This window comes from Rissa tridactyla, chromosome 11 (genome assembly GCF_028500815.1).
Source record: "Rissa tridactyla isolate bRisTri1 chromosome 11, bRisTri1.patW.cur.20221130, whole genome shotgun sequence".
NCBI classification, from domain to species: domain Eukaryota; kingdom Metazoa; phylum Chordata; class Aves; order Charadriiformes; family Laridae; genus Rissa; species Rissa tridactyla.
Genome location: NC_071476.1, coordinates 11,930,587 through 11,951,473, shown reverse-complemented (window position 1 = coordinate 11,951,473; position 20,887 = coordinate 11,930,587). Strand labels below are relative to the sequence as shown.

The window sequence follows — 20,887 nt, the reverse complement described above, 5'->3', positions numbered from 1 at the left end:
GCGACAGCCCTTGCAAGGGGGCTGGGGCTGGTCACGGTGCTCGGACTTTTGATGTGGGGGGGGTCCCTGGCCACAGATAACCCAGTTCCCTCCGTCACTGCTGTGCCCCAGGTGACCTCTAGGGTACCGCACGCTGGACACAGTGCAGGAGTTCAGGTGTGGCTATGTGTGTGGTGTCTGCGCTGCCCTGACACAGGTGGGGGGGAGATGTTTCCCCTGTGCAGCTGTGGCGGGGGGAGGCTACTGCTGTATCAACACTCCCAGCTGGGGTGTTAGCCCGGACCCCCCCGTCACAGGTCTTGGGTGTACTCCAGTGCTCATGAGAAGGAGAAATGTCATTGCTAGGTTAAACACTACTCGGCAAAGCTTTGCTTTTTCTTCCCATCCCGATGACCCAGTAGACAGAGGAGCCTTGCAGAGCCAACCGTCCCAGCCTTGCATCGCCAACCATCCCAGCCTTGCATCGATAGGATGTGCCACCCATCCGGGCATCCCCGCTATACACAGCAGGGCCTGGCAGCGGCAAAGGTCATGGGGACCCCGACAGCTCCCTGGGTCTCACCTTTGTGCCCAAGCCTGTATCAGTGCCATTCACTGTATCCCAGTGAATGGGGCAGTGCAAGCGTAGAAATTGTGTTACTTTGAGCTCAAGCCAGCAGGTAGAGCCTGGTGATTTTGGAAGTGCCCATCTTGAGGGAGTCTTGGGGGTTCAGGCTGACTGGGTTATGGGGCTACATTAATTAAAAAGGCTCAGGCAAGAGTAGGCATTGGACCCCAGACCCCAAGTGCCTTCTAGCTGAGGGCTGTGGTATTGTACACACACAGTGCTTCGCAGAGGCTAAATGAGAAGTGGGGGGAAAGACTTGGCAAGAGCATCTTCCCCTCATCTGGCTCACTGCCTGCCGGCCTGGGACATGCAAGCCTTGTCCATGCTCACCTCTGGCTTTCAGGTGGCCATGACCCACCTGTCCCCTACAGGGCTGCAAGGGCCGTACATGGGCTGTGCAGGCAGCAGGTGACAGCCTGGTGTCTGCCCTGTTGCATGTAGCATCAGGACCTGTCTTGCTTCCCCCTGACAGCCAGTGTTGGCCCATCGGCCTGCAGCACATGCCCTGTGCCAGGAGCGAGCCCCTGCTTGCCCACGCTCCGCGCAGAGCTTGTACATCCCCAGCCCAGCACACAGCACCTGCCCTGATGCTGCCGCTTGCCACCCAGCAGCAGATGAGTGCGCCGGGGAGAAATTCGGGGCCTAGGACATAACCTGTACCAGTGTGGCCTGGAGTATTGTACCACCAGCTCCTTGCCGCTGGTGCGGTGCCACGCCGTGTCCCCGTGGGCACGCTGCTTCTGGCGCTGAGCGATGCCGGCGGCTGCCCAGATCTCCAGCGCTTGTGTGGCCGTGCCAGGAGCAGAGCTGGCAGGGCGCTGATGAGAGTTGGGCTTCGGCCATGGGAGGCTCCGTTTGGGCTGGAACGTGCATCACAGCACCCAGGCTGACAGAGGGGAGGAGGGCGGCGGTGGGGGCTGCGGGCACAGGTGACGGGAGCGGGCAGTGGTCCTCCCCAGGTATGGGGCTGGCAGCGGCCGGAACGGGTCATCACACTGATGCTGTGCCGTACAAAGTCAGGCGGTGGCCCAAGACCAGCAGCGTTAGTCTGCTGGCAGCTCACAAGGATCAGCTCTCCAGCTAAAGTGGGGCAGCAGAGTTTATAAAAAGGCATTTTGGCATAAAAAGCCATTGCCAGGCTCCTTCGCCACCTGTGGCTCATGAATGTTTTCATGCAAATGCTTAACTATGGCCGCGTTCTTGCCAGGGCAGAGTTATGAATGAATTCTTCCACTCCGCTTTAAGCCACATCTGAGGCTGCTTGACTGGTGTCTGGCTTCAGCGGGCCACATTTTGGGATATAAACAGTTTACAGAGCAGCCTTCTGTTGGCCTCTGCTTGTGAAATAAAGAGACGGGCATGGCTGCAAAACACAACACACACACACAAAAAGAAAAAAGGAAAGGAAAAGGAAAAAAGAAAAAGGAAAAGGAAAAGAAGAAAAAGAGGAAGAAAAAAAGAAAAAGAAAAAGAAAAAAAGGAGAAAAAGAAAAAGAAATAAAAAGAAAAAGAAAAAGAAAAAAAAAAAGGAAAAGGAGAAAGATAAAGAAAAAGCAGCCATCCTGCCCATGTCTGCATCACCCCCTCCCTGGGCCAGCTGGCACGGTCCCCAGGTTGCCACAGCCCCAGTGCGGGCACAGGAGCAGGCCCAGGCTGGCAGCTGCCCTGCTGGAGGCGGTGCAGGTGGGATGAGGAATTTGAGGCACTAGGAGAGGGCATCTGCCGCAGGACACCCCCCACCTCTGCAGCCCTGAAATGCACCCTGCTTTTACTGCGGTGGCTGGCCAAACTTTCGAGGCTTTGCAAGGTGAAATGAGCCAGGAATCGGCCCTGTCCTGCCCTGCCCTTCAAGGAACTGAGCAGCCACTGTGCAGTGACCCAGGAGCAAAGCAAAGCTCAGGCAAGGTATTTAAAGTGCCTAACTTTATTTTTTTTTTTTTTTTTGAAGCGGAGGTGCCCAAGCTGAACGGCGGTGCCCTGCCTCTATGTATTAGTATTGCCACGCTTTGGAAATAACGGATTCGCTCACCCTCCGGGTCAATCACTTTTAAATGTCCGGGAGCACTCCTTACAAGCCAAAATTTTATTTGTTTCATAAACAAGTAAAATTATATTAATGTAAAACAGGTAAATGGACAAAAGTAAAACACACGGCACTGAACACAACGCTATAGAGCACTGACATGGAGAAGTGCAGCTCCCTCCCTCGTGCGATGCCCTCCCCCCCCGGCCCCCCAGATGATTTGCTTGAAAAGCCTAATACAGAGGTCCAAAATCTGATTCAGCTTAAACATGATGTACAGGTCACAGTATTGAATCATAAAGGTAACGATAAGAGAGGAACTGTCTCGGAAAGGGGGAAGGTAAAAGAGTTCCCCCATCTCTTCTTTTTCTTTCCTTCTTCCTTTTTTTAATTTTTAAACAAATAGATTAGGGGTGGGGGGGGGAAATCCATGGAAATAAACACTGTTTCACTCCGGTATATATATATATATCTAAAAAAAGCAGGGTTCTCAGTGAACACAAAATTCTATAAAACTACCATTGATCTGTGTTGTTTTCTCCCCCCCCTTTTTTTTTCTTTTTAAAAGTTGCTTTAAAAAGGATAAAAAGTGCACAGACACCCTTATAAGGCACAAACAGATCTTCTGTACAAATCATATATCATCGGACTGTTTAAAAAAAATAGCAATACGAGTACTAACAATTAAATCTGTAAGAGGCTACCTTTTCCTGGAAATCTTTTATAAGAGGCCTATTTTGGAAAAAATCCTGTTGCTCTCGGATAGGCAGGGGGACGCGTCCACTGCTCTCCCGTCCCGCTCGCTGCATGGCCGCGCTCCGGCCCCTGACCCCTGTCTCTCCCTTGCTGGCCCCGCTGGATGCTGCCCTTCTGGAAACCAGTCTTGGCTGCTACAGCAAAAATTCAACCTGGGCAACGGGTCCTGAACAGCTGGGACACAGCCTGGGGTGGAGTCGGTATTTCTCCTTGCTGGCTTTAAAAAAAAAAAAAAAAAGATAGCTACACCAAAAAAAACCCCACCCCACCCCAGGTACGCAATTAGTCCCGCTCATTGAGGACCTGAGGTGTCAGCCAAGCACATGGACTCTGCCCGTAGCAGCTGTAACCAGCCACTGAAAGGGACAGGGCACCCCTGAAACGAGGAGAGCGGCCCCAGGGACGGCCGCTGGCCTTTGCTAGCCCAGACCTGATCCAAGCTAGCATCGCTCGCTGTGGATTCAGACAGCTTTCCTTGAATTCTTCATCACGCAAAGGCTTCCCACCGAGCCCACTCACCAGGCAGGGGCTGACCCACCTGGCCTTTCATCCCGTGCTCACGCACTTTGCCATCACCACGCTCGTAGTGTGATGCCCACGGACGGCAGCTGGACCCTGGTCTGCAAAGGGCAGTGCCAGTGGCTCTGCTGAGGGCTCAACATCCTCGGCGGTGGCACAGCCAGTGGCACGAGCCGAGTTTCCAAACAGGGCTCTGCAAAGCCAGCGGGCTCTTGTGCCCGTGCAGCCGGTCAATGGGTGAGAGATCTCACTCTACAGCAGCCTCTCATTTAGACCCTTAAAATGTTAATTAGCTCCTCAAGGAAAAAAAAAAAGAAAAGTTTTCTCAAAGTTTTCTCCATGCCCTGTGAGCTGGCATAGCCTGCCGAGATGAGCTGCTCCCCCGGGTGCGCTCTGCGTGACGGCAGCGCGGGGCTGGGATGGGGCTGAGTGCCGCTGGGTTCACCAAGCGTGGCACCGCCGGCACCGCCAAGCCCCCACCCAGGCAGCGGCACCGCAAGAGGCGACAACAAACCCACGGCTACTGGTACCTCGGAGGAGACAGGGTGAGGTGAGAGACACCAACAACGTCAGGCTGCCCCTCTGTGCCCAGAAGCCCTGAAAAGTACAGGCGTTGTTATTCTTTTTTGGACTAAAATGTGATAATTGCACCTTTCTGAAGAAAGCCGTTCTTACGCACTCGGTGGCACGTGGTCACCCAGATAGAATGACACCAGAATGACTCTCATCCTTCCATTTGCATCCTCTCCTTTCCCCTCTTTATGAACCTGGACCAGCTGGAAACCAGCCAGGCCGGCGCTGAAGGACCGGAGAGGAGCGGTGGGAGTGGACGGAGGATGGAGGGCGTCTCCAGCGGGAGCAGCAGGGAGGATACCGAGCTCCCTGCACCAGCTCCGCTGCCACCTGCTCGGACGGTGCCCAGCTCACCCAGGTTGGTGCTGCTTGTAGCTGTCTAATATCACAGCTGAAACCCATTTACCTTTTAAGTCCCACCATCTAATAATAGCCCCAGAGCCTTTTTCTTTCCTCCTCCCAAGTAAAGACCCCTGTTCATCTCAGTAAGTTCTCATCTGCTGTTGGGACCCAGGCAGCTGGGAGCCGTGCTGGGAAACCTGGAAAGGCAGGAGAAAGAGCAGGTAAAATCAGCACATACACAGTACCCAGAAAAAAGCTAAGCCTGCTGGGACTGGGTCAGAAATTAATTTCTCACCACAGGCTCCAAAAAGTCCCTGTGCCGGGGCGGGAGGAAGGCTGAGCCCTGCAGGGGAAGGGCTGGGGAGGCGAGCCGGGCAGGACGGCGTGAGACGGCAGCTATGCCGCCTGCGGAGAGGAGCAGAACAAAATGCAGGCACGTGTGCCTGGCGGTGACAAACACCATCATTACGGACAGACGTAGCCCCACGCTTTTCGTAAGCCAGGACTGCAGAGTGTCCATCCAAACACCCATCTCATCCCCAGGTTGCAATTTACGGCTTCGGCAGCCAGACGTACGGGCAGTGCCTGAGCAGCCCATGGCTGCCACCCCGCTGCTCCATCGCTGCTGCAGCACTTGGGCTTGGCTGGGACTCTCGGTGGGCTCGTGGTCCTCACTGCTACCCTGTGACTGCTCCCCGCGTCTCAGCCTCCCTGGCCAAAAGTCCCTGCTCTGCCACAGAAAGCAAAAGCTGCTTTATCTAAGTCCAGACCAGCTTCTTCACATGCCCCAGAAGCCTGTTCAGGGGGGTGAAACCCAAACAAGTGAGAATCTGGCTGTGCTACTATTTTGGCCTTCGCTAGTTCCCCGTACAGGGATGAAAATGACATTTCCAGATCAGTTTTGTCCACTTTGAACCCTCCCACTGGGCCTTGTCCTAATTTTGTCCCACCACAGCGCAAGCACCCGGCAGCAGCCCAGAGCTGCTGGGGTTTTGAGGTCAGGAAGCCCAGTGGCACCCGGCACTGACCAAGTGGCAACCTCCCCTTCCTGACCCACACCACAGTGAGCCTCCCCCGGAGGAGGAGGAGGAAAAAAAGAGCCTTTGCACGGGAAATCTCTCATTTGCAGCTGGGTCGGGTCCAGACCACAGTTCCCTGGATTTGCCCATGGGCACACAGCGTAGCTGGCACGGCAGCCGTGCCTTGGGGCCCTACGTGATCCTCAGCTCAATTTTATCCCTGAATTGTGCCCTACCAGTCAAATAAGGAAACACAGATAACGAGCCACTTGATAACGACTGACCAGCACGATAACCCATAAGCAGGGACGGAAAGGCATGGTTACTGCTAGCGGCGTTCCCCCTTCCTACAGCCCGAGCCGGGCGCTAAGGGCGGTATGTTTTAATAACATCTTTGATGACCCGTCGGCAGATTGGGCAGCAGGCGTTGAGCTGCTTCTTCAGCTTAAGACCGCAGGTGTTGCAGAGGCACATGTGTCCGCAGGTGTAGATCACCGTGTCCACCTCGCTGTCAAAGCAGACGGTGCATTCCCCGTTCTTGCTGCTTGATGGCTCCGGAGGGGGGAAGACGGGAGAGATGGGGGGGCTCAGGGGGGAGCTGGGAGCAGTCACTGCAAAAGAGGAGGAGGGAAGGCGATCATTTAGTCACCAGGATGGTGCGAATCTGACCCCGTACAACACACACACACTCCTGTCAATTTTTAAGGCTCTTCCTTTGTCATTGCCTGGTTCATTTGGGTGGTGTAAGACCCCCCAGACACGACACCACACCCCCCCGCTATCACAGCGTCGCTGCTGTAGCACGGACAGCCCCGCAGGGACCACTTGCCATTAGACAGACTGACAAAGTGGGAAGCAACACGCAGCTCTTCTTCAGGCCGTGAAAATCTTCCCACCGCTTTGTGTCTCCTTCCCAGTATTTCTGGTGGCCTCGCAGGAGGGGTCAACGTCCCCCCCGTAACCCCAGCGTAGCCCCAGCATTGTCCGTCAGCCCGCATTCCTGTCTCAGCGTCGCCGGCACGGCCGGGCGCCGAGGGCTCGGCTCTGCTTACCGAGGGACGACTCTGAAGCAGACGACGACCTGTTGACGCTGAAGGCCATGTCCGAGTCGCTGTCGTACTGCGAGCCGCCGGGGGATCCTGAGGGCGAGACGGTCACTGGGCTGGACTGCACAGTGCCTGCAAACACAGGAGAGAGCTGAGCCCGCCGCAGACGGACACCCAAACCCTGGCTAACGCCCCCCAGCCCCGTGAGTCGCTCCCAGCCCACATGCACGGGGTGCTTCAGGGTAAAATCCAGCTGCTGAGTTATGTGCTGCCCCTTAGTAATGATACAGGCGCAGGATTTTGGATGTGATGGATGGCCTGGACCTCGCTATGCCAATTTCTGGTCAGTGCTTCAGCGAGGTGAGCACCAGGTCATCTGACAGCCATCATTTGGGGTGTAAAGTCACTTCCCCGCGGTCCCGACCTCTCCAGCAGAAGCAGCCTCAAGCTATCACCGTCTCACTGTCAGGTCAGGGGCAGCTGGGAAAGGGCATTGCTTTAAATGAGAAAAACCCGCTTTGCAAAGTCATCAACATCTGCTTTTCTGACAGAATCCTTACCAGGAGGGAAGGACAAGCACTGGAACTGGTCACCACCAATAGACCAAAAGTGACAACTGATCCCCGAGCCGTGGCAGTGCTTGGGGAGCGATTACTGCCCAGCAGCAACACACGTGCTTAAACCAGAGCTGCGCTCACAAAAATCATCACCAGTACCAAGGCGGGAGTTTAATACCTGTTGGCTGGAACAGTGAGCTTATAAAGAATCCCTTTTAAAAACTACTCCTCTGAAAACCAGCTGTCCCCCACACAGCCATCCCTGCCGCCCTACCTGCTGCTTATTTTACTTCTCAACTCTCATCCCTTTCTGGGGGATTTATATAGGCTGCATACATCTATGTGACAGCTACCACGTCTCGCTCCCTCTTGTTTGCAAACACAAGGTGAGATCAGGAGCTGCTTCCTCACGTCGGTGACCACCTGCTAAAGGCAACGCTGCGAATGCAAACCTGCGGCTCCCATTCTGGCCCAGGAACCTTCACCAGCCAGGTGGCTCCCCGGTACGATTTCTTCTGGCTGCACTTACCCAGTATTTTGAGCTGGTTGATTACACCGTGGATTGTAAAAAACACCCAGAGGGACTGTGAGGTGTCCACACACATTAGCATTCCTCGGCTGGCTCCATTCACCCCGTGGTGCACCTCTCCGTTCGGCAAGACCATGAAACTGAGAATGTCGCCGCTGTTGAGGACCGGGAACGCTCGATAAACCACCCAGTACTCCTTGCGGTCCAAGAGAAAGTCTGGATCTGCTGGGAGCTCATTTGTCCGTAAAGTACTCGGATCACAAGAAGTGATGCCAAACGAAAGGGCACCATAGTATGGCAACCCAAGATGTCCTACTTCCACAAAGAGGCTTTCACCGATGTGCAAAGGCCGGTCAGAAAACACCAAAGTCCTATTGCTTTCTTGCCAGTTGGTGCACGCAACCATCCGGTCCTGAGAAAAGGTGATGTCAGGTCCCCGGGTTGGGTGGAATCGCAGGTCTGTGTCCAGGAAGGCTGGGACCCCCTGGGCACGCTGCCGTCGGTTTGGGCAACAGGGGATGATGTGGTTGTCTGTCCCAAGCCCTGGAACGCGACTTAGGTTTAGGTTTGCAATTTTGGCCACCACTTGGTTATTCTCCAGTTCGTTGTTATTGAAGTTGGCCGAATCGTGGTTGCTCTGTGGAAGGCAAGTGCTGAGACGGGCCGTGCTGAGACGGGCAGTGGTCATGGTCTCTGCAAACATGCTATCTGTGAGAAAAACCCAGTGATAAGGGACATTAGAGTCAAGATACAATTGCCTACTTTTACGGTTACAATTGTTATTATTTCTGCCTACAGATTATCTGAATTCTGTTCCTCTGAATGGAAAAACAGTGAAAAAATTAGCCAGAGGTCAACCACTAATGAAAGGCTAGCGGTGGCGAGTTTCATGAGGAGCACGCAGAAAAATGACTGCATCTTGCCACTAGCTCAGAAAAAACAAGTGTTACAAAGCGCCCATGTAATTTGGGAGCTCCTTGCACTGGTGAACTGGGAAAAGCTGTTTTATGGAGGGTGCTCCGTAGAAGAAAGAAACGTTTCAGTATCTTGTCGTTTCAATATCTCAATGTCTCGTGCAAGCCAAATGTTTAACACAGCAATGGGCGAAGGAGCACAAGCATGAATCAATGCTCCTTTTACACTCCTTGTCATTGCCTTACAGCTGTGAGGTGTCCAGGCACAGGTGTGTCCAGGAGAGGTCATTTTACAAGAAGATTTCAAGCCTCTTATCTCAGGGGTGTTCACCCCGCTGCAGAGAATCTGAATTGAAAGCTTGCCACAATAGGTACTTGCTGCAGGTGTTACAAAGAAGGTTTTTACAGTTAGAGAGTTATTTTCCTCTTTCACAGCAAAGGGAAACTCAGGATGCTGACCCTTAATTCATTTCCCAGATTTTCACCTCAGCCATGCCAGGACAGGGGTGTTATTTAAAGGTGTGGGGAGGTTTGGGAGTGCCCTTCCTTCTACCTCCAGCGCTGCCCGGGCCCCCCTGGACACTTCACTCCAAAGGGAAGGCATTAACCAGCTGAGCAAAGTCAAAGCACACAGAAGTTAAGAGCGTGCGTGAATGAAGCAGACTCCTGGTCTTCCCAAAGATGGAGAGGGGAAAAGCATCCCAGCACCAACGCTGCCAGCTCCTTGGAGGAGAAAATCACCAGGCTTTTATCAAAGAAGGAAAAACACCCAAATGCATCCAGCAGCTGCAAAGCAGAGGCTGCCATGGCTCAGAAGTCCATGCAGGAGAGGCCACCAGTGCAGGCTGATGGCTGGACCAGCTGCTTCTAGCAAGCACAAGGTATCTGACAAGAAACTTACTCCTCACACAGAGGAGTAAGACACATCCAAGCTTCATGATGCTGAAAGATGCATTTTGTGCATCTGCTTTTGGGCTATATTTCACAGCTTTCTCGACTTGCAAAAGCTTAGGAGGAAGAGACAGAGAGACAAACACATCTGCTTTGACACCACATCTGCAGCAAGGAGGCTGGGTCCCCTGGTGCCCCAGGTGGCTGAGCATTGCCCTGATTCCTGGGGCAGTTTGTGGGGCTCAGTACTTCGATCCCAAAAAAAAATGTCCCGGAGTATAGGTGTCCTCAGGCCCAGTCTTTCACTCTGCGCACTGAAGGACTGGGGGTGGGGGCAGAAATAAGCTGCGTTTTATTTTTCTAGCTATAATCTAATGAGGAAGGAGGACTGCTCTGGTGAAGCAGCTGCACTGGCCACTCCAGCAAATGCTCCTTCACCTCTGCGATGAGCACCACAGGCTGGAGTCCGTCGCAATCGCAATTACAGGATAAGCTACTGGTGAGGTTTAATTACACATTTGAGGCAGAGCAGGCAGGGCAAAGTGGCGTTTCTGTGTAGCCTTCTCGGTTGCAAAATAATTGGTACCATTCAGAAGAATATGCGAAGGAGCTGCCTGCCCACCGGACTAACAATTTCACAGCTTATCGCTGGTGTCTGTTCGGTGTGAGGATGGAGGCCCCATCCCCTCGAGCAGGTGCAGCTTAGCTTGGCTGTTAAAACTAAATCAGCTCCTAGGAGCCTCCAGGAAAGGGCAACACTCTTGTATTTTAAAAGGATTCCCTGTGGTGTAGACTAGTTCAAAACACTCCATCTGACACTGAATTCATTTGAAATTTCAATGCCGTAAAAGCCACAAAAGGGAAGTCATTCCGTGGCAATCGGCTCGGTTCGCTAACGGGAACAAATTCATCCCCTCTTGCATCCCTCCCCAAGGAAGATGCTTGTAAATGAGCCAGGCGCCCCCTGAATGCAGCGATCTGCTCAGGGGTGGGGGAGATGCGGCACGTGGTAGCAAGGATCCTGAGCACGCAGCAGCTCACGCTGTAACCAGGAGCTGGGAAAGAACAGGGGAAGCCAGAACCGGTCACCTTTGCCTCCTCAGTCCCTGGGACCTTGCTGTAAAGCAGCACCATGTTTTTCCACACCACAGCAGCATATCTAGCTCAGAAAAAGCTGGGTAAAGTTACATGTAAAGATTTCCATTTATCCCTTCACATGGCTGCTATAATGCAGGTCTTTCCATCACTGACATCTCTAAAATATATTGCTTTCTGGATCCCCACTGCTGTCAAAAAAAAAACCAGTTAAAATTTGAGGCACAAAACCAATAGTAAATTAGTTTTCTTCGTGTCCCATAGAAATGATCAACTAGGTAGATCACGCATCTTTTCTACATGATCATGCCTCCGTGGAAAGAGCAACCAGAAGAGCAAGCCATGGGCCAAAACGCACACTTACCTAGTATTTGCACTTCATGGGTAATTCCATAGACATCTATGAGTGCCCAGAGAGGACCGGAAACTTTAATACCACAGTGAAACAATATTGGCTCCTCGTCATTAATACTGTAGAAGACTCTCCCGTGACGGTCAACCCAGAAGGCCAAGATATTGTCTCTCACAGCAAACCTCTCTGGCAAAGCCTTGGCCCAGTATCCAGGTCGGGTGACTAGGTCCGGGCAGGCATACTTTGGTATCTCGTCAGAGCTCATCTGCGATGGGTCGTGAATGGTGAAGCCGAAGCGAAGGGCCCCGCTCCAGCCGTGGTGCACAGCCACCAGCTTCAGCCTGACCTTCTCGTAGAGGTGGATGGGCCGGTTGGTGAAGGTGACGCCGTTGCAGAAACTGTTCCTCCGCGTGGCCTTGCGGGAGTGAGCGTCCAGACGCACGTTCTTGCCTTTGGCTTGGGAGTGGAACCGCGGCGGCTCCGTGATAGCGAGGACCGAGCGTCTCTCATGGCTGCTGTTGGGCAAACTGTAATAGGGACGGCTGGACACGGAGCGGGTCTGGTGGCTTGTGTCTGCAAAAGGAGAAACCAGCAGCTCTGTCAGTAGTGCTCGACCTGAGCCAGCTCAGCCCGGGCAACTCAACGGGCTGGCCAGGCGTGCTTTGCATTACTCACTAGGAACCACACTATTTAATCTTAAAACGCTGTGCTCGGCCACAACCTGCTCTTTGTTGCACCAATTTGGCCCTCAGCTTTACGCGAATAAAAAGCAAATGTGTCTCCTGGGGCGAGGGTTAGGCAGCTTTCCTTCTACACCCTGCAAAGCTGGATGGAAACGAACATCCTTTTGTTCCCATCAGATGCATCCTATTGCACTCGGAAAGGCCTAACGCTTGTGACTGTGGCTCCCAGTTTCCTATTTACAATGCGCGTGCTGTTAAATCACCAGCTGGTGGCCAGAGTCACACCATCTCTGAGAATCGTGGCTGTTAAGACCAGCTCAAGATGAACGCAGATGTACGATACTGATTTTTTGGGGGACATGCTGCCACTGGCTTCTCTGTCCCTTAATTTTGTAACGATGAACGGGAGCTTCTGAACACCACAAATAAACCGAGACATTTAGCAGCTGGAGCACCACCTCTGCATCACCAGACTGTTCTTCCAAAACTTTCAACCCAGCCCCTGGTTCAGATATCAGATGCAACTGGCACATTGAGGAACATTTCATCCCGCAAAGCCTTGCCTTTACACAGAACCTCCCATTTGAGCTCAAAGCACTTTATAAACGATGATTGTTTTCAGCTTCACAGCACCACAGATGGCACAGAAATCCTGCCATCCTCGTTTTACAGATGGGAGAAGGAGAATTTATGGGTGAGATCTTGCAGCATTTAAAGTCAATAGCAATTTCGAGACCAATTTCAAGAAAAGCAGATTTGAGGCCTAAAGTGAAGTTCACACAAGCGTGAAGCAGAAATGAAAAAAAGACCAACTTTTAATCTTAAGCCTTAGCTATAAGTTCCCCGAGGCAGAGACAATCTTTTTTGCATATCCCTGAACACATCCCGGGGTCCTGCCCCGGGACCAGGGCTCCCATGACCACCACCACCATCACCACCACGGTGCTACAGGCACTTCAGTCTCCCCATTTCCCACCCACCCCACCTCTCCTCCTCTTTTCACCTGGCTTTGTGCTTTTTTAAAGCAAAAATGGAAGGCGTCCTGGGTGCTCAAAGCCATCCTATTAAATATAAAACTGCATCGCAAGCACACATTTACGGTGAAATACTTTGCCACGTTTGAAGCTTTAGAAGCCGCCTGCCTGTCCCTTCCTCCAAGCTGCTTCCTCCCTATGTGTAACCCCTGGCTTTGCTTCGTGACCAGGGAAGGATTTTCTGACGCTTTCCTCTCTTGGAAGAAAACACCAGAAGATGCCGGGAGCTCAGCTGGGGAAGCTGGCAGGAGAGCTGCAGCTATGACACCTTTTTTGCAAGCAAAACCCTACCAGGCAGGGCAGACAGAGGCTGGGACTTGCATTTCTGTCTGAAATAACAGATGCTCTAAGCAACCGCTGCCTTTGTGAACGCAAGAGAAGAGGCTGCAGGCGAGATCTGAACACACGATTAGCCCCTGAAATCGGGCATCTGCAACAGGAGTCAAAGAGCTACAAAGGCATAAAGCTCCTGTTTGCATCAAGAAAAAAGGTCAGTCCTAAATTTTGACAGGCAAACGCATGAACGAATACAAGGTCTTTTGTATCTCTTCGTTTGTGCTGCACGTGACAATCGGTTAATCCTGTCGTGCACGAATGTAAATAAATACATCCTTGCCCTTACATCAGCGGGGCGTTTCCCATTTCCATGCCAGAGCCATGAAGGCAGAGTCCTGGGGGAGACGGGGAAGAGAGAATCTTCCCCGGGGTGTTAAATCCCCTCGGGGCCGTCCCCCTGCCCGGCACAGCACCTCCGTGGTCCAGGCTTCCCCACGGCTCTCCCAGGGCAGGAGGGGATTCCCAGGGTCAGCCCTGGCCATACTCTCAGAGGTATGGGTATTTGTCTTGGGTATTCCCAGGAGAAATCTTATTTCTTTGCCTCCCGAAGAGCTGAAAGGCAGAAGATGGCTGCTTTCAGCACAGAGCCACCCGTTGCTCATGTGGGTGATGCTCCATGTGTCTGTCTGCAAATGTTCCCGACAAATGATGCTGCTGCAGAGGAAATACAGGTTGGGGTTTCCATAGCAGAGAGATGCATAAACCCAGCCAGCACGTAGTGATGGGTGAGTGGCCCTGAGCAATGCAGGGCAAATCCCATGCTTTCCCACACCGGCTCCCCATTTTTTAGCTGGATTCACAGCGCCTTTGTGCCCTTCCGCTGGGATGGGGGTTAGGCAAAGCCACGGATGGTGCTGCCGGGCCAGCCGCTGAGGGGTCCTGCAGGACCTGCTGGGCTCAGTGCTGCTCCTCATCACACCCCTCCTTGCTGGGCAACAGCTCCCCGAGCAGAGAACCCTTCATTTCATAATCCATTGAGCTGCATTGTTTTCTAAAAATAGTTAAAAATTTCTCCCCTGTGAAAGCGAGCACCCTGGCTTCCATGTCCCCATGTTGGCCAAAAGGAAGAAGGAGGGATGAGAGCTTTTATTCTTCTCTCCACCATCATAAGAATGCCCTGCTCCCCCCCGCTGTGCAGCACCAGCCCTGCTCCCACATTGACCTGCCGGAGAAAAGACACACATCAAAGCACGATGCCCTCCGGCACAGCCCCTGAGCAGGTAATTCTCACACTGCTTCGGGAAAGCGCGGAGGACCGAGGCGGGAGTGACAGTGACAGCAGCGCGGCGGAGGGAAGAGCGATGACATGGGCACTCACTTCAAAGGCAGCTTTGGGTCCACCCTGCCAGAGAGGAACTCGGGGCCGGGGTTTGGCACTTTTTGTTTTGGTTTGGTTTTTTTTAAAAACAGGAAAGCATATTGTCGCTAAACAATAGGAAATTCTCCAGAAGGAAATGAATGGATAATTTATTTATAACGCCGTTCCCCCCTCGCATGAACACCTGCCGGTTGCCACCAGGAATAAAGCCTGACATAACCCAAGGCAGGGGAGGCAGAGCTTTCCCACTGAAACGCGCCTGGAGCTGAGCTCGGGCATGTGCTTTACTCATTATGTACTGACGGGGACCAGGCAAGTTCAACAGGATGTTTGTGCCTCTGAATTGCCCTAATTTGCGGCTTGGCTTCCACAGTTCGGATCACATTTCAGTCCCTCTGCTATTTCTCCAAACCCTCCCCTCTCCTGGCTGTGCTTTCCCACCCAAAAGCCCGTCAGTGGGGTAACGACAGACGAGCTCGTGGCAGAAATGCCACTCTACCCAAGGGTGCCCGATGCCGTGACAGGCAGCTAAGAGTGACGCCAGCTCTTTTTTTCAGCTATGAGATTCCTACAACGCTTTGAGCAAGTAATTTCTTCTCTTTAGGCCTCACTTCAACGTCTGGGGGAGAGTAACAGTATTCCTCCACCTTGCAGGAAGCTAAAAGGATTAAAAAATGTAAGGTTCTCAAATACATCACTCCCTGAGCCTTGTAAGCATGTCAGCAGGCTGGCTAGATCATCCAATGGGACACGAACTCACTGGGTCCCCCTGGGTGATGTCCTAAAGTCCCATCCAGCATTTGGCTTCTTTTCATTCCAGAGTTTTCCATTTTTCATCCCTACTCGCACCAATGGCAAACATCATGCTCGCAGCATGAGTGCCTCAAACACACGAGCGGGGCTTCAGCAAATGTGAAGTAAGCCAGGAAAATGGAAGAAAAAAATGAACTGAAGCTTAAGAACGGGGTAGGGCTCCTCACTGAAACCTGCAAAAGAAACCCCGGCTGGAAGGCGGCATTTCCATCCTCACGGGCCGCACTGAAACAGATTTGGGTTGTGGGGACCCATGCTCTCAACTGCAAGTTGCTATCGCACATCGGAAACTTCACCTGCTTTCCAAAAGGGCAGCACGTTTATTTCTTAGGTTATGCTGACCTTTGGAGAGGTATTTTAACAAACATGCACTTTGCATTTCAAAAAGGTACGGCAGGCGGACCCTGGACAAATTCCACATATTTATCATGGTTCCAGTTCTAAAAATAAAAATTTTTTTCACCCATTTGTTCACAGCATCGGGTTTGCTGTGGCACTGGAATCCCACCGACAGCAGCAGACAAAATTCAGAACAAGAGCCCTCTCCAAGGCTACTGCTCTCTGGGGCGCGGGATGGAGGGGGCTGATTAGCTGGGGAGTTGACCTTAAGCCAGACTGATCCTGACTTCGCTTGTCCAGACAAGCCAGCCAGGAATAATACCGTGGAAAGCCCTAAAATGATGGAGAGGAGAATAATGTTCAAGGAGACTGACGCTACAGCAGAGACCTAGGACGAGGGCAGCCTGACAGTCAGAGGAGGAGGAGGAGGAGGGCACTGCCCTCCCTGTGTGCCACGGGTAAATCCACCATCTGTATTAACTCTACCACCGCTGCACCAAAAGACATTCCCTGGCTCCCACACCCCTTTCCCAAGGACCCCCTGCAAGTAAATCCATGACAAAAGGCACGCGGGATGGCAAAGCAGGCGAATTATGGGGCACCGCCAGGTGCCAAACAGGGATGCGCAGTGGATAAAGCAAGGATGTCAAGGGAACAGAAATTCCTGGGACCGCTACCCCGGGGGTGAGGTACAGCTCACCAGCACGCAGCTGCAGCGTGCGCTCCCCAGGCTCTTCAGAGAACAGGCTGAAAAGCAGCAGCGAGCAGCCTGAAATCCACCCGTGAACGCTCCCTGCACAGGCAAAAGGGAATCCACCTACCATGCCTGCGCCTTATCTTTATGGCTGCTGCTTTATCAGTAACACTGGGAACTTTTTCCTATTACAGTAGATAGTTAGGTCGCTGCTGCTGCAACAACCCTGTTGAACATTAAACAAGGCGTCTGGAGAGAGGGGGGCAGGTGGCTTTTGCTTCCAAACAGGAAAATCCCAACAGGTGGGGACAATGGGGTCAAGTTTACTGCATGATCGCGAGCTTGTAGAAACCACCCGCGCCGAGCGAAAGTCAATCACAGCGCGGGGGCCGGTAAAAGCCCGGTCCTCGCCACGCTCATCCCAGTGCATCTTTGCTGCCAGGGAGGATGCGGCCGCCCGCGGGCGCCCGGGCTGGAGCCTTGCCGGAGGCTGGGAGAAGCAGGCTCGGCTGTTACCGCAGATAATAAACGTTAACAGTAATACGAAACAGGATTCTGCTCCGACGCGATCTTATCTTCTGAGAACAAGAGATAAAAATCTGTTCACATATAAATTTAGTGCGCTGCCTAGACTTTTTTTTTTTTTTTTTTAAATTTAAATACAGAAAACGCGTCAGGGAGCTCTGTGTCGCCTATTCTACGCTCACCAGTGTGAATTTGTAAAGTTGGGCTACCAAATCCACTATAAGGCTGCTACAAAAAATTGGCCTCGTTTCCAAAGGTCCTGCTGGCTCAAGCGCTGGAAAATTCAACTTGACAATTAATAAATACCCCCCACTTGAATTCCTCTGGTTTGCATGACCAGCTGAGAGCCCTGCTTTGATGTAAAGGTCTCCTAACCTGAGACAAATTTCCAGGGAGTTAAAAGACCCCACACGGTTCGCGTGCAATAGAGTGACACAGACGTGGGGGCTTTAAGGGGAGACTGAAGAGCCTGTAGTGAATCTCAGGAAATGTGACATTTTTGGAGACTAATTTGGGAAGGAGGGGACGAGGAAAGACAGAAGTTGTTTTTTTCACTACAAAAAGGTTGTGTTGTGGCACTGAGGTAACTCTCGATGCAAATATCTCATGGACATACAACATTTTTCATTGCAGAACAGTCCAGAAAAATCCCTGGCAGAGAACGGAGATTGACTTTAACTCACAAAATCAAGTTGTGCCTGTCTCCACAAGGATTTTCAGGCGAGAAAACCCTCTCGCTTCTGTGGGTAATGCTTGAAACCAAACATTTTAGGGGTGATTTAAAAAAAAAATAATACTAAACCCCATTTTTTTTCTAGGCAGAGGCTAATGACACATTCTGGTCTTCTAGGCGTTCCTCCATGAAAGCAGAGAGGTATTTGCAAACAGCGTTAGGCAAAATCCTTTTGTTCTGATTTTCTCAAACCAGCAAACACAGGCAGTTTCCAGGCTGCTCCATCCCCTGTCTCCCACCATGTCTTCAGGAAATGAGCTCCTGCATCCTTGCTCCTTTCAAATTAAGCCCTCTCCTTGCAGTAGGAAGCTCACACAAGTGCCAAGTTCAACCACGTCATTTAAAAGAACGGTTGCCTTGACAGGAAAGCCAACGCCAGGGCTCAGCTCTCCCAGTTAACCAAACGTCACATCATGACACCAGCATCGGAGCCAGAAGACGGCAATTGCAGCTGAAACACCAATGTCTCTCTCCAAGATCCACCAGCTGGTTCGAAGCAGAAAATAAACCACGACAGAAGGCCTGATCCAAGGATGAAAAGTGCCGACAGCAAATTTTCCACGACCTAGAAGTGATCACAGAGCCCCAAAGACCGGGGAGAGCCAGCGCTCTCCCAGATCAGGCAGGGAAACTCTCCCAACCCACCTGCAGACATTCTGCTTGATTTTGCGTTTTGGAAACATGGGCACATCTTCAAGCCCTCCCCAGCCTCCTTCCACCTGTAACCTGTGGGATAACGGTGACCTATCACTTCTGCATTCCTTGTTGGTGCTTTTCTGTTTCTGTTCGTAGGTCTTCACGTCTCTATCTTTGTGCCTACCTGACACAACACCACCCTGAACAGTCTTCTTGTGTCTTGTACTTTTAAAAGTTTTCAGGCCTTGGTATTACCTCCTCCTTTTTTTTTTTTTTCCCTAAACTGAAGATGTTTTGCCTTTAGCTTGGCCATACATTTTCATTTGGTTTAATGAAATAACTCCTTTCATCAGGTGCAAATGAAAGACCATTTAAACTTAAAAAAAAAAAAACCTAAAAAGAAAAAAAGCAGAATAGCATTTCCTAATCTGGAAAAAAGGAAAAATATTCTTTAACCTAGAGGGTTTTTTATTTCCTTGCTCAAGTGAGACAGCCAAGAAACTATGCTCTGGTGGTAAATGAACTCAAACTCAACACAAGGAAAGCCAGTGCATGACCTCGATGGAGTGGCATTTTCAGAGCAAAGTGGGTAGACCTGACCTAAACCAGCATGGCCTTGTGGACCAGGCTGTGGAAGCAGGGTCCGCTATCAAAACATCTACTGCTGGGTCTGCAAGCACAGGTAAGTCCACCTACGCCCACCTCCGTCTCCCTGTTCCCCCGTCTCTCTCCTGTTGTGCCTCTGTTCATGCATGAATTTTGCTGCAAAGCCGGCCCCATCTTTATTACAGGTTTTTAGTTCTCCTGCATATAAATAGCACTAAGAATACACAGAAGGCAGCGATTAAGCATGGGGAAAAAAATCTCATCTCCTCCGTATTATTAGCGAATCTGGGTCAATGAGTCTGCAACTCTAGTAACAAATTCTTAGACTTGGTTAATGAGAGAGCGAGAGCGAGGGGGAGAGAGATGGAGAAAAGGCAGGGTTTGTGCCGTAATCCCTGCTTAAGTCTCTCAGTGCGAGCGATGAAAGCAGCTGCGTGATAGATGAGGAGCTTTGGAAATGGTACAGCTTATTGTAATCCGTTATACGGCTTCGACACCCAAGTCCACTGGCTCATGTCAGTCAGAAGGCCACGCTCCCGAGCCAAAGAGCTTCGAAAGATGTCAGGGATTTGAAAGTCATAAAAGATGGGACGCAAAACTAGATGAAACTTTTGGCTACTGGCTAATGATAAAAACATCTTGTCAAAAATAATCAGCCAGCCGCTCTTGCTATAGCTCTTATCGGGAATTTTTGGACTACGTTCTCCCTAATATGCTGCATGTGCAACACGTATGATTTCATACACCAGGAGAGCAAACCTGTGCCTCTTACTTGATGTATTATGTTTTTGCAAAATTGTTACCTTCTTTAGAAAGTTAAGTTTAACTTGGGGAGAGCAGAGGGCTGCTCAGCTCACTCTATCTTCTGGTCCTAATCTCGGAGTCCATAGCACAGTTTTGGGAGGTGATCAAAAGCAATGAGAAGTAAGCAGTTGACATCTGTTTAAGCAACTCCACAAATGGTTTCTGAGGACTGCTAGCTTGGGAGACTAAACATTTGCCAAATCTAAATGCTCAGCTCGTCAGCCAGTGATTAAAATGGGTATTTTGGTGACTTATTATTTTCATTGTTTTCTAGAAACACACAATGAAGCGCACAATAATGCAGAGAGCACTAAAAGATGTAACACTTCAGGCTGGAAAGACTTGTCTGGAGGAATGAACTCAGCTGGAGACCCAAAGATGGGAGGAAAAGTGCAGAGATGTGGACAAAACCCCTCATGTTCTCTGGAGCGCCTGGGTTCTGCTTTGATTTACTAAATTCATACAGAAACGGGGTCCAATTTCCAAGGATTTACAATGCTAACCTTTTTTTTTTTTTCAATGGCTGTTACTTTGGGCAGGTCTGAAGCCCCCTACCATCTTCTGATGCATCAATTTTTTTAAATCAGGTATGCTGTGCTCACTGCAAGTTAAACCCCACTCAGAAGGGCAACATCCAAGGATCCCATTTCAACAATGACTCTGCTGTTACGTCAAGCACCATCTTCCTCGTGCTCTCCCTTTTTCCACAGCCTGACACAAGGACAGTCCCACAGCACATGCGTCAGGGCAGCTTTTTCTCTAATGGCTGCTCCTACAATCATTAGAGGAGAAGGACTTCGTCTGCAGTGGTTTTAGTGTTCTACAGCATGGCTCTAACATGGATTTTCACGGCATCAAGACAGACATAGATATACTCTTAATTTCCCCCTCCTCCCTGCTCCAGGCCAGCAGCGTTCACTGCTGCAGCAGAGACCGCAGACACAGCCTAAGAGCAACCAAAGACACCCAAAAAACGTGCTGTGTTCATGAGTGCTGCTGGTCCATGGAGGCCTGAGGCCACCACACAGCTCTTGCTTTGAGGCGGGGAGGGACCCCGTTGATTTGTCTGCAGGACACCCACCATACATTCCTGGTTAATCACACCGCACAGGAAAGATCCTAGTTATGTCCTAGAGTATTTTT

The 20,887-nt window shown here is 51.3% G+C and overlaps 1 protein-coding gene across 3 annotated transcripts in view; it reads right to left on the bottom strand.

The window, feature by feature from the left end:
* Window positions 1-2,671: 2,671 nt before the first annotated feature.
* NEURL1B (neuralized E3 ubiquitin protein ligase 1B) overlaps window positions 2,672-20,887 on the bottom strand; it is a 141,982-nt gene continuing 123,766 nt past the window's right edge. For all 3 annotated transcript variants that reach the window (XM_054217635.1, XM_054217637.1, XM_054217636.1), the window contains exons 2-5: window positions 11,236-11,796; window positions 7,972-8,679; window positions 6,892-7,017; window positions 2,672-6,450 (exon numbers count right to left, since the gene is read on the bottom strand). In XM_054217635.1, coding sequence (XP_054073610.1) covers window positions 6,206-6,450; window positions 6,892-7,017; window positions 7,972-8,679; window positions 11,236-11,796 — 1,640 coding nt within the window. In that variant the 3' untranslated portion in view covers window positions 2,672-6,205. The remainder of the gene's footprint in view (window positions 6,451-6,891; window positions 7,018-7,971; window positions 8,680-11,235; window positions 11,797-20,887) is intronic.